Source organism: Dryobates pubescens, chromosome Z (genome assembly GCF_014839835.1).
Source record: "Dryobates pubescens isolate bDryPub1 chromosome Z, bDryPub1.pri, whole genome shotgun sequence".
Lineage (NCBI taxonomy): Eukaryota > Metazoa > Chordata > Aves > Piciformes > Picidae > Dryobates > Dryobates pubescens.
Window position 1 is genome coordinate 62,450,689 of NC_071657.1, and position 13,395 is coordinate 62,464,083.

The following is a 13,395-nucleotide window of genomic DNA, read 5'->3' on the forward strand; positions in this document are numbered from 1 at the left end:
GTAATCAGAGACACTTCAGACATAAAAGCAGAAGATACACACAGGACTACATAACCCCTTGCAATGCTTGTACACAAGAATGAAAAAATAATGCAGTACTAAGGACCAGTATGAGGCACACAATTTTTATCACACAAAGTAGCCTTCATTACTCACTCTTTTCTTAGACCAAAAGAACATCACAGAAGTTCCTAAGTCCAGTGAATTATAAAAATATCACTACTAAAGGCAACACAGAGTAGCTGCTATGTAACAGTCCTTTGCGGTGTCTCAATTCAGGTATGGCCACAGATGCACCTGAGCCAGAGAATACTGGCAAGCAATGAAAGCATGCCACAGACTACAGCTTACCTTCTTTGTAGCAGAGTAAACACGTTCAAGTGGCCATAGCTCATTTCAGAATCCAAGCTGTGCACAGGCTACTGTTAGCCAGACAATTAAAAGCTAGTTCAGATGTATCTGAAATTTGCATCCAAACAACTAGATGGTGACTAATGAGCAGGCAGAACCCACATCTGATTTCTCACCGATTCAGATGTTTCTAATCTTCAACTGCAATCCTTTTCCCATTCTTAGTTCCAATTCTGAAACATGAAAACCAGTATTCTTTACATACCATAGTGCCATCAATGTTTGCAAACAGAATTTCATCCCTCACAGCTGAATAAACCTATTGACTTCAATGAATTTATCTAAGTCACAGCCACTTATTGTGAGTTCAAAATCCTGTTTCATGCACCAGCAGCTATCTTCTGCCAGCTTCTTTAAAAACCCAGAGGAAAAAAGCAGTTATCCAGAAATGCTGTAGTAAAAGAACTGTGGTCACTAATAGAAGCTTCTGCCAACTGCTTTAACATGATCTTAGCAAAATGGCACCGTATCATGACTTCTCTCAGTCAGAAGTCAGTAACATTTTCCAGTAAGGCCTGACTCAAATTAAGTTACAATTAACATCTATTATGCACCACATTATTCTCAAAACCTCTTAATCATATTCCTAAAGTGCTAAACCAAACAGTCTGACATGGCAACTCAGCAGGCAGACTTTAGAGGTGAAGACTGACATGTTCTTGCAGCAAGCAAAAACTTCATTATTGTGCTACACTACCAGTTAAAAATTAGCTACCCTCTGAATAGACAAGCATTTTACAGAATAAAAGTTCTTCAGTTTTTAGGAAAAGGGGAACTGTCAAACTCCAAATACAAATAGGCAGAACTCAACTACACAGACCTGCACAGCGTTTACAAAGCAAAACCAGGAAATAAATGTAAGCTGTAGGAAAACACCAACTTGAGGTGGGGAGGGACTGTGTGTGTTTGGTGGGTGGTTGTTGTTGTTCAGTTGTTGTTTTTCTTTTCCTTTTTACAACTTCTTGTAAGGGAATAAGTAATTCACATGCTATATTAGAATGTGCTGCTTATGGACTTACCTATGGCTGCCAGCCCCAACAATTTCCAGAGGCATGTGTCTTAGCTAAATGTATACAAACCATAATGTACTCTATAACCAATACAGCTGTGCAAGGTCAGGGTAACAAAAGCTGAAGCCAGATACACTGTGAGAACTCTTAATTCCTCCCAAAGGAGAAACTTAGCTTTGCAAAGATGTTATAAACAATACATGTATATTTTACTGGTGTCCACATTTCAAATCAAAGCTGCATGAATAAGGCCAGATCAGCTAAAAATAGTTATTTGAATAAGTACGTTACAGCAGAAACTTCCCTCTAAAATACTTAATTTTATTAGTGAAATGGTACCAAAGATAACAAGTATACAAACAATCTCTTTGCTCTATGCTACTTACACATCATAAATAAGACAGCTGTTGTTGCAAGACAATCTTTCATAGCCTTCCTGTAAGCATACAGATTTGTCATACTTTTATCAGAATAAGCTGTTTACCAGTCAACAGCATGTGGCTTAAACATCACAAAAATGACTGTCTATACTTTACATGGTAAAGCATTTTCTATAGTCTTAGAAGTACACAGTAGCAACAACATTAAATCCTACCGAAAATGAAGTGATTAAGCAGCTTCACAATCCAAGTGGGTTTCATTACCTTAAAAATTGGGCAAATTTTTCACTCCTTGTAATATGCTTGCCTTTATTCCCCCTTCCCTCCCCCCCCAATAATTAACTATGCAAATGAAAAACAAATGAAAGCAAATACCTAATATGATATTAAGTGGGATATTTTTAAACTGAAAGAAATTACTCTTCCCATGAGGTAAGGCAATGAAGTCATTTGATTGTATTATTAAAAATAATCTGCTCAATTTCAGGTATAATTAAATTTTTAAAGTATGACTCTCAAGAAATCTCATGTAACCAGCTGATGACGTAAGTTCAGAAAACACAAGCTGTGTTTTACCTTGATAAAAATACTCACTTTATAAATCTCTTACATGCTTCCTCCTCAGAGAATGAAAGAATGTCTATTATACAGCTGCCATGTAAATTAGAAGTTTTATCCCCAAATTATTTATCCCCCCTGCTTTGCACATGAGTCCTTTTCTATCACTGACCAGGTATCAGAGAAAACGATGGAGAGGTAACAATTAAGGCCATCCAAATGTAGATTAATGTCTAAAGGGTTGTCTTTGATGCAGGTGATCAGAAAATGCTTTGCATTCAGCTACTCTCTTTGTACAGTGGTGGTCCCCAGATTGCATCTTGGCTTTCATCTATACATCTCTTTCCTTAAAATAAAAAAGTACAAGTGGAGCTTTAGTATTTTAACAAGTGAATCAAAACAACCATTCTGACACATCACTTGCATTCTTTTCTACAGTATGGTGGCGGCAAAACAGCAATAGAGATCATGTTAAGATTTAACTTAGAGAGAGTAAGCACATATACATTTCTAGAAAATACCACATTTTAAAAAGGCACTAAAGCTTCTGCTTGTGCTCCCATTTTTTAAAACAAGTAAGAAAAATTTGTTTTCATAATGGCACCTGTACTATTTGCAGATGAACAGACACTGCAGTACAGCTCAAAACAAAGCTTTAAGTTTCGATACATCGTACAGATGTGCTCAAGTCTGGAAGGACAAATGATAACAAAGCAAACCAACTCCAAAATAACCAAGTAAGCTAACCTATTGTCTATAACATGGCAATGCTCCATGCACTGTTCAAATAATGTAAAAGAAGTATTAATTTTAGGGATATAAGTAAGGAATTTTTAAATAATAAATCCCAAGAATCTCAAGCAGTGAGCAAATGAAAAACATAGCTATCAATGGGTGACTAACATAAGAACTATAAAACTGTTGTTTATGTTTAAACCCCCTTTCCTGGGGTTGACAGCTGTTGATTGCAACACTGTGCATATTCATGCACCATTTCCAAGCACATCAAACAGTACACATTGAATTTATTGTGGATTTTCTAACCCACAAGTGAAAAAAACCCAAAATTCATGAACTAGCAGTATTTCTTAAAAAACCTTCAAGGTGTATCTTCAGCTTTTTTTGGGCAGTACAGGTTTACATTTTTCCATCTCTACTTATTTGTAACAGCTTAAAGTAAAACCTAACATAAATAATTTTACAAATAAGTACAGCCACCACAGAAATGCATGGGTTTTCAGAGATGAATAGGTCTGATGGCATCTGCCTTTTCATGGTATAATTACTGGTCTATGTTCTCTTGCTTCACAGCAAGACAACAAAGCTATCACAAGAACTGGAAGAGCTACTAATACTATCACCATGTTCAGATTGATTGCTTTGACATTTTCTTCTTTCTAGGAAATAAAAAGCTTTGGATTTCAGTCCTTAATTGAACCAGAGGTCCATTCTTTGCTTTAAATCTCTTCCATTTTAACTGAGAGGTTTTCTTCATTTAGTTGACAGTTTCCATTCTGTTGCAGTTTGACTTCATCTGTCCTTTGTGCATCTTTGTTTTCTACTTCCTTGTCAGTGTCTGAATTCTCTTTAGCATGATCTTTGTCCTACCAAAGATAAAATTATTTTACAAAAAAATCACACTGTTAGAGGATATGGCTGGGGGCTTTTTGTTGTGTTTTTTTGTTGTTGTTTCCATCCCCCACCCCCCCAGGAAAAAAGCTTCCCTTTCAATTGGCTCTCATAACCACCCATCATCCAACAAATCATTGCCATAGGGTAATCCATCTTTATCATCAATATTCAGATTAAAAGAGAACATGCAGCATCATGGAACCTATGAGAAACAGCTCCAGAAAGAGAAAAAAGAGGGAAGAAGGAAAAGAAAGAAAAGGGAGGGAATTTCAGTAATGGCTCCACTAGCACCACTTCACTCTGCTCATCACTCCACGACACAGCTTACCTTCAAAGTTGTGGTACTTCTGTCAGATTTCTCCCTCCCCTCTTTTTCTTTACTACTTTTTTTCTTGGAAGTGGAGCGTTCTCTCTCTCTTTCATTGTTTGTATCTCTTTCTCTTTTTTTTTCTTTCTTGTTTCTGTTTTAGAAAATTTTATAAAATTCAGAATTTGACTCAACAAAAAAAACCTCCAAATCATTTAACTGCAAACATGTAACAAAACCTCCTTCAACAGACGATGGCATTGACTGAAAAGAGCTTAAGAATGCATGTGTTCAGAACCTATGGTATGTGCAATAACAAAACCAAATTAAGCTGAATTTTATGAAGGTCTTTAATTGATGTGAAGCAAGCTTGCATCATTGATAGATTTCAAAGTCTAGTTGAAAGCATACCAAAGCTCACATCTATGAAGAATTTTGGTCTGTTTAAAACTGAATCATACCGACCAAGCAAAATCATATGAGGTTATTAAAGGCAGTAAAACAATGAAAATAAAAGAAATATAACATCTTCCTCCTTTAATGCTCATCCGTTTTTATGCTGGCATCAAACTGACCTTCTTGGAGAAGGAGTTCGTGAAGACTTTCTCTTTGTTGTTTTGGAAGTTTTAGGAGACTTGGAGGGACTTCTACTCTTTCTTTTACGCCTTTCTCTACAAGACCAAGAAATTCAAGATGATTGAAGAACGAAAAAAATAAATTCAGATGCTAAATAAAAACACAAAGTTCTCAAAAGTTATTTAATGCAACAGCTAAGTACATATCCCTGAATTTCATGTTATTTATCACCACCAATACATGAATGGTACTAAAACCCCTAAATTTCCTGTTTCAGTTTGGTGGGATAGGAGAGGCTGTAAGTAGGGAAAAGAAGTTACCTGTTAACTATGGAAATACAGTGAATTCACTAATCCTGTATTAAGCATGACTTTTTCAGTCAGGAAACTAATTCAATTGAATAAAGAGCCATATTAAGACAAAAGGCCTAACTTGAGCAACACAAACTTCAATATATAACCTTTCAACCATTGCAGCATCATAGTCACTGTCATTTCACTTCAACATGACCAAAGTTTAGCTCAATACATGAGTCAGCACTCCTACTGGTTTACAATCAAATGGTGCAAAATGAAGCTCAAGCTGCTGTCAAAACAAGAGTAAGTTACTAGCTATTGTCTTCCTAGCAGTCTTTTCACAGCTAACAGAACGTCATCATTTTGTAACACACCAAGGAGCTTGTAGTATTTTACAGAACAGGTGTTTTATATCTACGTATGGCGTTTGCTAAAGTTGCTGCTATGAAATCTGATCTTGAACAGAACAAACCATAAATAACTAGTAGCAAAGATACTGAAGCGTAAGTGAGCCAGTAAAGCTTCATTCAACACAAACATTGAATTTATCTCTATTCATCAGGTGCGAATATTTTTTCTTCAATATTTAGAAAGGCCAAGATATCAACAATCAGATAAATTACAAAAGCATGTTAAGACAGGCCTAATATCACTATCCTGATTAATACCCTGACAAGATCACCTACTGTGAACTCCTGAAGCTGTACAGGACAAAATTTAACTATTTTGTTCACGAAGCTCTGAAGTTTGATTCAATCTTTGCTAAAGAGGAAGTTTGGTCTGGACAATCAGATAGCGAGGTGGACTGCAAATTGGTTGAAAGAAAGAAGTCAGAGTTGTGGTCAATGGGACAGTGTTTACTTGGAGGCCAGTTATCTAGTGGAGTCCCTCAGGGGACAGTACTGGGACCAGCAATATTCAATATATTCATCAACCACCTGCATGAAGGAACAGAAAGCACTGTCAACAAGTTTGCTGATGACACAAAACTTGGAGGAAGAGTTGACTCTCCTGAAGGCTGTGCTGGCATTCAGAGAGACCTGGACAGGCTGGAGAGTTGGGCAGAGAGAAATTTAATGCAATTCAACAAGGGCAAGTATAGAGTCTTACATCTGGGAAAGAACAACTCTGTATATTGGTACAGGCTGGGAGCTCACTTGCTACAGAGCAGCTCTGGGAAAAAGGGGTCCTGATAGACAGCGAGATGACCGTGAGCCAGCAACATGCCCTTGTGGCCAGGAAGTCTGATGGCATCCTGTGGTTGTCCTTCTTTAGTAACATTCATATAATGAAAAATAACTTTAAATCAAAGTAGCATTTTTGTACTGTGAGTCCACTAGAAGACACACACTAATTTTTACCAGAATTCTTTGTCCCAGCATTTGAGCCTTCCATGACACTCCACTAAATAGAAAGATTCTTAAAGGAAAGCATAATAGTTGCTAACTAGAGTATGAATCTTTGGTAATATCCAGCCAAGTTTTCTATTTGACATTAGGAATTGAGTCTTCCAAAGTTCTTATGCAAGATACAAATCACCAAAATCTTAAAAGTGCTTTTTCTGCACTTACATACTCCTGGGGTCTTATAGACATAAAATAGTATATTTCCAAAGCAGGCAGAACTACTACCTACTCTGTGTAGGTCTTTAACCTATTAAATAATGTTAAAACTTGTATCGTAACAGGAAGCTTTTGCCCATAAACCCCCAAAAAGAAAATGGAAGTTTTATATAATGCAAATGGAATGTTCAGAAACCATGACGTTTTTCTGACTTGTACAAACAATGAACTCTTAATTTTGAAGACTATGAGACTTGCTTTTGCCCAGTGAAGTTATAACATGTAGAACTTTTCCCAATTCACCCAACATTTCATTCTCATTTGGTATCAACATTTCACATGTGGTATTACTGAACTCTCGTATTCCTGGGGTATTCAGAAAGCAGTTTTTCAACCAAAGCTTCTGAACTTGCTAGCCATAACAATTTTAGAATGTGCCTGAGGCAGTCCACTTTCAGAACTTATAATCGATTTCACAGCCTATTTTTGCTGTACCAAATTTACCCAGACTTCCATTCAGTTTAGACTCCCCCAGAGGAAAAACCAGCAGCTACATAAACTTGAACATTTTTCTACTTTCTGTGAGGATCATTAAGGAATGTCACCTGCCCCTCTAACCAGCTAAACAAGTTATCCATATATTCCAACTGAGACACATTCACCTTTTGAATAGTTAGCCAGCCAAGCAACATGCTTGCTTTCTCCTTTTCAGACACAGAGATGAAGAGTCTCACACAACTGTTCATGAGATCTATATACCAATACTGTAGAGTAAGTACCAACAAGCCATGTAAAAGTTACTCAGACTTTCACCAGGACAGCAATGATGTGTGTTGTCACTTTATCAGAAGTTTCAGATGGCACCAACAGAGAACCATCTCCTTACTGTCCACAAGGACTACGTATATACTGTATGGTTATATGAAAGACATAACCAGTAGCCCTATCATACTGGCCTCTTTGTACCAGATGGTACTTTTTTAGAAAGACACACATTTAATTAGTAAGAAACAGTGATATTGATACATAAAAACTAGGATGGTGTCACACTGAAAAGTAAAAAAAAAAAAACAAAACATGAAAAATTTCTGAACAAACCTGCTGGAGCTACGAGATCTTCTTGAAGAGCTATAGCTTCTCGGGGGTGTTCTGGACCTCTTATCTTTCTTCTTTTTATCATCTCTCTCTTTTTCTCTTTCTCGATCCTTATCGCCATCTCTCTCCTTTTCTTTGTCTCTATCCTTCTCTTTGTCCCCTCCTTTGTCCTTATCTCCCTCCCTCTCCTTAACCTTCTCTCTGTCCTTTTCTCCATCCTTATCTTCTTTTTCCTTGTTCTGGTCTAACTCTTCCCTGTCTTTTTCCTTATCCTTGTCCCTGTCCCTATCTTTGTCCCTTTCTCTATCCCTATCTTTGACTCTCTCTCGCTCTTTGTTTCGCTCTTTATCCCTCTCCCTGTCCTTCTCCTTGTCCTTCTCCCTGTTTCTGTCTTTATCCCGCTCTCTTTCCCTGTCCTTGTCTCTGTCTCTCTCCTTGTCCTTGTCTCGGTCTCTCTCCTTTTCTTTATTTTTTTCTCTTTCTTTGACTTTTTCTTTGTCTCTTTTCTTGTCCCTGTGAAAAGCCAAACACAAATCCATTAATTCATCTTTGAGCTTTCCAATTAAAATTATGGCTAACATTTTAGCATAGATTAATTGCTCAAGTATGCATCTCTGTTTAAAAATAGTAATTACTAAATATTTTAAATTTTCCATCCTGCTCAACGTGAGGGTAAGTTTAGCTAGCTAGGAAGAATTCAGGAACCAAATTGGAGAATAGAAGGCCAAAATTAACTGTGATCTTCAGAGTGATGTTACTACATTTTGAGAGAAGGTCTCTCTTTATCTCAGTTATTTTAATATGATATAAATTTTCTCCAGTTTGTCAGAAGTGAGACAAACTCTAAAATCTGTGAATTTTCTCCTTACTAAAAGTGTGTCCACATATCATGGACTGCAGATTAAGAAGCCCACATGAATAATGACAGCTGACAGAAGTTTATTCTACACTGGTCTCTCATATAAATATTCTCACACTATCCTCACAGTTTTTGGTGGCCCAAAAACAGTTAGTACACAAATTTTAAAAACAGGGATAAAATTTCACCAAATTCCCTCAAAATGCAAATGTAAAACTTCGATCAAGACAATTGTATGATCTGTAATGTCATTAGAAATTTTTAAATCCTTGAAGAGTATTTAATATCCTTGCTTCTGCTTTTACTATAACAGAACAAGTCAGCTTCTTTGGGACACGCAGTATGACACATGTTCACAAGAAGAAAACCATGGGGAAAATCACAACTGATATTCAAGTCATCAATCCAAACAAAAAAAATGATTAGCTAAAAGCTTGCTTTAGAAGATTACACTTTGGAACAGAATTATTTGAAGTATGACTCCATCTTTAGCTTCTAGCAGAGAGATACCTGACTCCTAGAATTGCCTCTAGGACATATGAAAAGGAACAATTGTTCAGAGAGAAACAGGAGAAAGCACAAGAGAAGCTGATGTCCAAGAGAACCAGACTGACAGAAGCTGGTGTGTCTATTGGCATCTGTTCTAGGATTTTTAAAGATTCTCAAAAAGACTCCTTCACACATGAAAGGCCCTAAGCACAGCCCCCAACTTTATTCAGTGGAAGAAGTGTTTGGCTGTACCTTCTCAATTGCTAATAAATAGGGGGCTGTTGTATCCTCTGTGACCTGTCCACTTTGGTTTCCAGCAGATTTTGGCAAATAGTTTTTCAGAAGACTCAGCAAAGGCATGTAAGATCATAAAGACGAAAGAGCATGCAATCTTTGCAATAGTAATACATATCTCAATCGCCTCCCCCTTAATTTACCAGAGATTTCATTGGTCTTGTCTCCTTCAATGAGCAGATCAAGAATTCTGTAGATTCTCTAAACAATGGTAACACAGAATCCAAAGGATCTATAAATAAATCCCAGCTAGCTACGTAGCCTACTTGTTTCCACTGAGGCCACTTATCTGCAGCTCTTCCCTCAAAAATCAAGGGATAACTGTACAAGTATGAATCTCATTTTCAGTGAATTAGGGGAATTAGAGATGAAACAGAAAAGTAGAAACACTTCTACTCACAAAGTTACTTTCATATGCACTTTTTTTGTAAATATTCACTACAGCCCTCAGAAAATTACATTACTACTTCGTTGGAATTTCACAGTTCAGTAATTAGATGATCAGACTTTAACATTAATAGATTATGTAATTATAGATACATTAGATCCTGAAATACAGATACACCATATAACAGACATGCATTTGGGCTCACAGCAGCATATGGCAAATATCAGATAATCAAAGGCATAAATAAAAGCTCAGGCTTTACACAGTCTCAGAATGAGAGATCAAATTCAGCCTGAACCCAACCTTCAACAGATACAGACCAAAGGAGCATCATACAATTTCTTGTGAGTTGCACAGGCTATAGAGAACATTCCTAATCTACTGGTTATAGTCTAGACATTAAAAAAAACTTCATTTCAGTTAGTTTATATATAGTATAAATGGAGACTAGACTCAAAATGTTTATGTACCTCAGTGTGGTGGTTTAACCTCCATAGGAATCACATGAGCTACTATGCAGAAAATGAACTCTCTCAGACAAAACTACTACGCTCAGCATGAAAATTTTTCTTTTGTCCCAGAAACAAAAACTAAGGACAGGCTCAAAAATTGAAAAATTCCACCCTTTACCATCACATAAAGGTTTTTTAAGGTTTCTTTTTTTCAAAACTCTGTACTGTGTGCTAAGAACAGTTTAACTTCTTAGGAACAAGACTCACCGAGAACGAGAGCGACTTCTTGATTTTCGCCTTTCCCTAGACCTAGACCGTTTTTTCAGAGGACTTCTGGATCTGCGTCTGTCCTTGTGTCTTGAGAGTGATCTGTTGCCAGATCTACTTCTATATGAACAATACCAGAATGTAATTTTTCAGTTATGAAGTTTCAATATTGAAAGTCAATGAATCATACATCTCACCTCACCACATGAAATTATGTAGTTACTGCTCCTACCAACATTTTTGCAAATACCTACACTTTATGCTTCATAATGTGCACATGTCCTCCTTTGAAACAATGCACTACTTAAGTAATATTCATGTTTCACAATAATCTCCATCTTCATATCATATTAGGATAAGCTGTCTTTTAGATGCACTGTAATTTACTATTTACTAAAGAATTTCTCACTGCTTGTCAAAACATTTAGGTTTTTGTTTGTTTGGGTTTTTTGGTGGTGGTGGTGGTTTGTTTTTTTCCCAGGCCCAATTGCTTACTCAGTCTTGGTCACTGAAGGAAGATGGCTTTAAGTGGATTCTTAATGCTTTGTGTGCTCCAGCTTTACAATATAAAGAAATCAAACTAAGCAAAACCAAAAAAACATCCACTAGCATTTAGTCATCTTTTCAGCTGAAACCTGGATTTCAGCTGTAAGAATTCACAAGGACGGGAATGGGCATTTACTATACTGATAAATGATCAACGTAAATAACTTGAAGATACTCTTAAAAAAAAATAAATCTTCTGATATACAGTACAGTTGCATGTTTGATGAAGAATGTAAGACTTCTTACAATTACCATATTATTTTCCAAAAATATTCTCCATTTTTGGAATACTGCCTAGGTAAGGGAAAACAAAGTTTCAAAAACCCACATCATAGGATACTTTGCCTAAGAGGCTGAGGCACAGTGACATTTAACTTACCAAAGCAGAAAAGGCCACATATATTACTCAATAAATACTGAAGAATAGGAAGGCACAAATAACAGCAGCTGCAGTTGTCCTCTGCAGCTCAAGACACAGTAGTATGTATAAAGAGGAGAGATAACCATTTTTTAGCCTACAGTTTTGCTTTGCTAATCAGCGCAGAAGCACAAACTAACTACAGGGCAAATTAACTACAGTTGAGCCAGAGTAAAACTTTGAGTAGATTTACATTATCAAGATTAGAATGATTTACTTGATTTATAAAACAGTGAGACTAGGAAGTAGTAAGGATAGTATACTCTTAGTGATTAAGTTCTCAGCAGAGCAGACTGTCATTTTTTCAGCTGCTCTCACAACTGACAGTAGGAGTGGTAAATCATTTAAAACACACCTCAAGCAATAAAACACACTGATGAACAGTTGCTTAAAGCAGTTTTTGCAAGTTTATCTTCTAAAACTTTTGCTTTGTATCAATACAAAGTCATACTGAGATTACTGCAGTGTTATAAAAAACAAAGACTGTTTTCCAGCTATGTTCTGAGTTAGTGAAATAAGCAATAAGGAACTGACCAAATCATTCTCCTTGCATTAAAAAGGTACCTAATATTTTTAGGTCATTAGATAACACATACTGTGGTGTCTTGCTATCATAAAACTGAAGCCTGCATTTATTTCCTATTTGTATTCTAATACAATTGATAATAACTCACTCTGGCTGTTTTTTCTGTATCTAAAAGAATTCTAGTTACCATGTTAGAAGACAATGCACGAAAAGATGCAACAGAGACGTTGCTGGAACACTCACCTTTCGGTGTAAGCTTTCAAATACATGCTTAATTTCTTTTGACGCTCAATGTAGCCGGCTATCTTTGATTACATAAATGCTCAGAAGACATTTGTGAAATTGAATGAATCTGAACCACTTCAGAAAGCACTAAGTCTCACACAGCAAGACTATCTCGTTATTGGAAAAAATTATTAATGAGTATACTTTAAGGGTGATCTAGTAATTTTATTTCCTCTCATATTCCAAAGCCTGTTTCAGAACCGAATAACTTTAGCACAGCAAATAAAACCTGAAAAATTAGAAACTGTCCCTAAAGCACTTATTTATGCTTTTAAAAATTATGGCTTTACATTTACAGTACAGTAAATAAAAAAAAAATACATTAATCAACTTGGTAATTACAAGTTGATGACACCAGGAATTTTCTACTAGCAAAACCAGCCAGGCTATCTGCTCATGGTGTTAACAGTAAACTACACACATCTACAAAATATAGGTAACTATTCCTTCTTAAAATACAGCTCAACATAATGCTACATGGCACAGAATGCATCGTGAAATCACAGAGATAGTTAATGCTGCACGGCACAAGAAGTGCTTCCTAGTCTGTCTAAAATGAAAGCAATCCTGGAAACATGTATCATGTAAAGAGTATCCATTCAGAGATAAAGTTCCTGGTTACTCTGATCTGCTCAGTTTAAGTTAGTAATCTTTTCTACAAGGGTACTTAGCTTCTAAGACAGACATTTCACTAATTATCACCACTCAAAAAACCCCATTGTGTTTCACAGATTGCATTGGGTTGGAAGGGACCTTCAAAGGTCATCTTCTCCAAACCCTCTACAGTTGAGCAGGGACACCTCCAACTAGATCAGGCTGCCCAGGTCCACGCTGAGCCTGATCCTGAATGACCTCTTAGTCCAAAATAAAAGCCATACATACCTGTGTTTTGAGTGTGATCTTTTCCTTCTAGATCGGGATTTTGAGCTAGACCTGGATTCTGAACGAGAATGGGAACGAGATCGACCGCCTTTTCTTTCACTGCTCTTTCCAGACTCTGAGAGGAAAAAACCACTTTGCAGTGTAAGCTCAGAATATTTAAAG

At 36.6% G+C, this 13,395-nt stretch overlaps 1 protein-coding gene across 4 annotated transcripts in view; it reads right to left on the reverse strand.

Annotated features, from left to right (window-relative positions):
- Nucleotides 1-3,427: 3,427 nt before the first annotated feature.
- SREK1 (splicing regulatory glutamic acid and lysine rich protein 1) overlaps nt 3,428-13,395 on the reverse strand; it is a 29,543-nt gene continuing 19,575 nt past the window's right edge. For all 4 annotated transcript variants that reach the window (XM_054178934.1, XM_054178933.1, XM_054178935.1 and 1 more), the window contains 6 exons: nt 13,234-13,348; nt 10,577-10,696; nt 7,831-8,340; nt 4,874-4,969; nt 4,320-4,452; nt 3,428-3,963 (listed from right to left, as the gene is read on the reverse strand). In XM_054178934.1, coding sequence (XP_054034909.1) covers nt 3,817-3,963; nt 4,320-4,452; nt 4,874-4,969; nt 7,831-8,340; nt 10,577-10,696; nt 13,234-13,348 — 1,121 coding nt within the window. In that variant the 3' untranslated portion in view covers nt 3,428-3,816. The remainder of the gene's footprint in view (nt 3,964-4,319; nt 4,453-4,873; nt 4,970-7,830; nt 8,341-10,576; nt 10,697-13,233; nt 13,349-13,395) is intronic.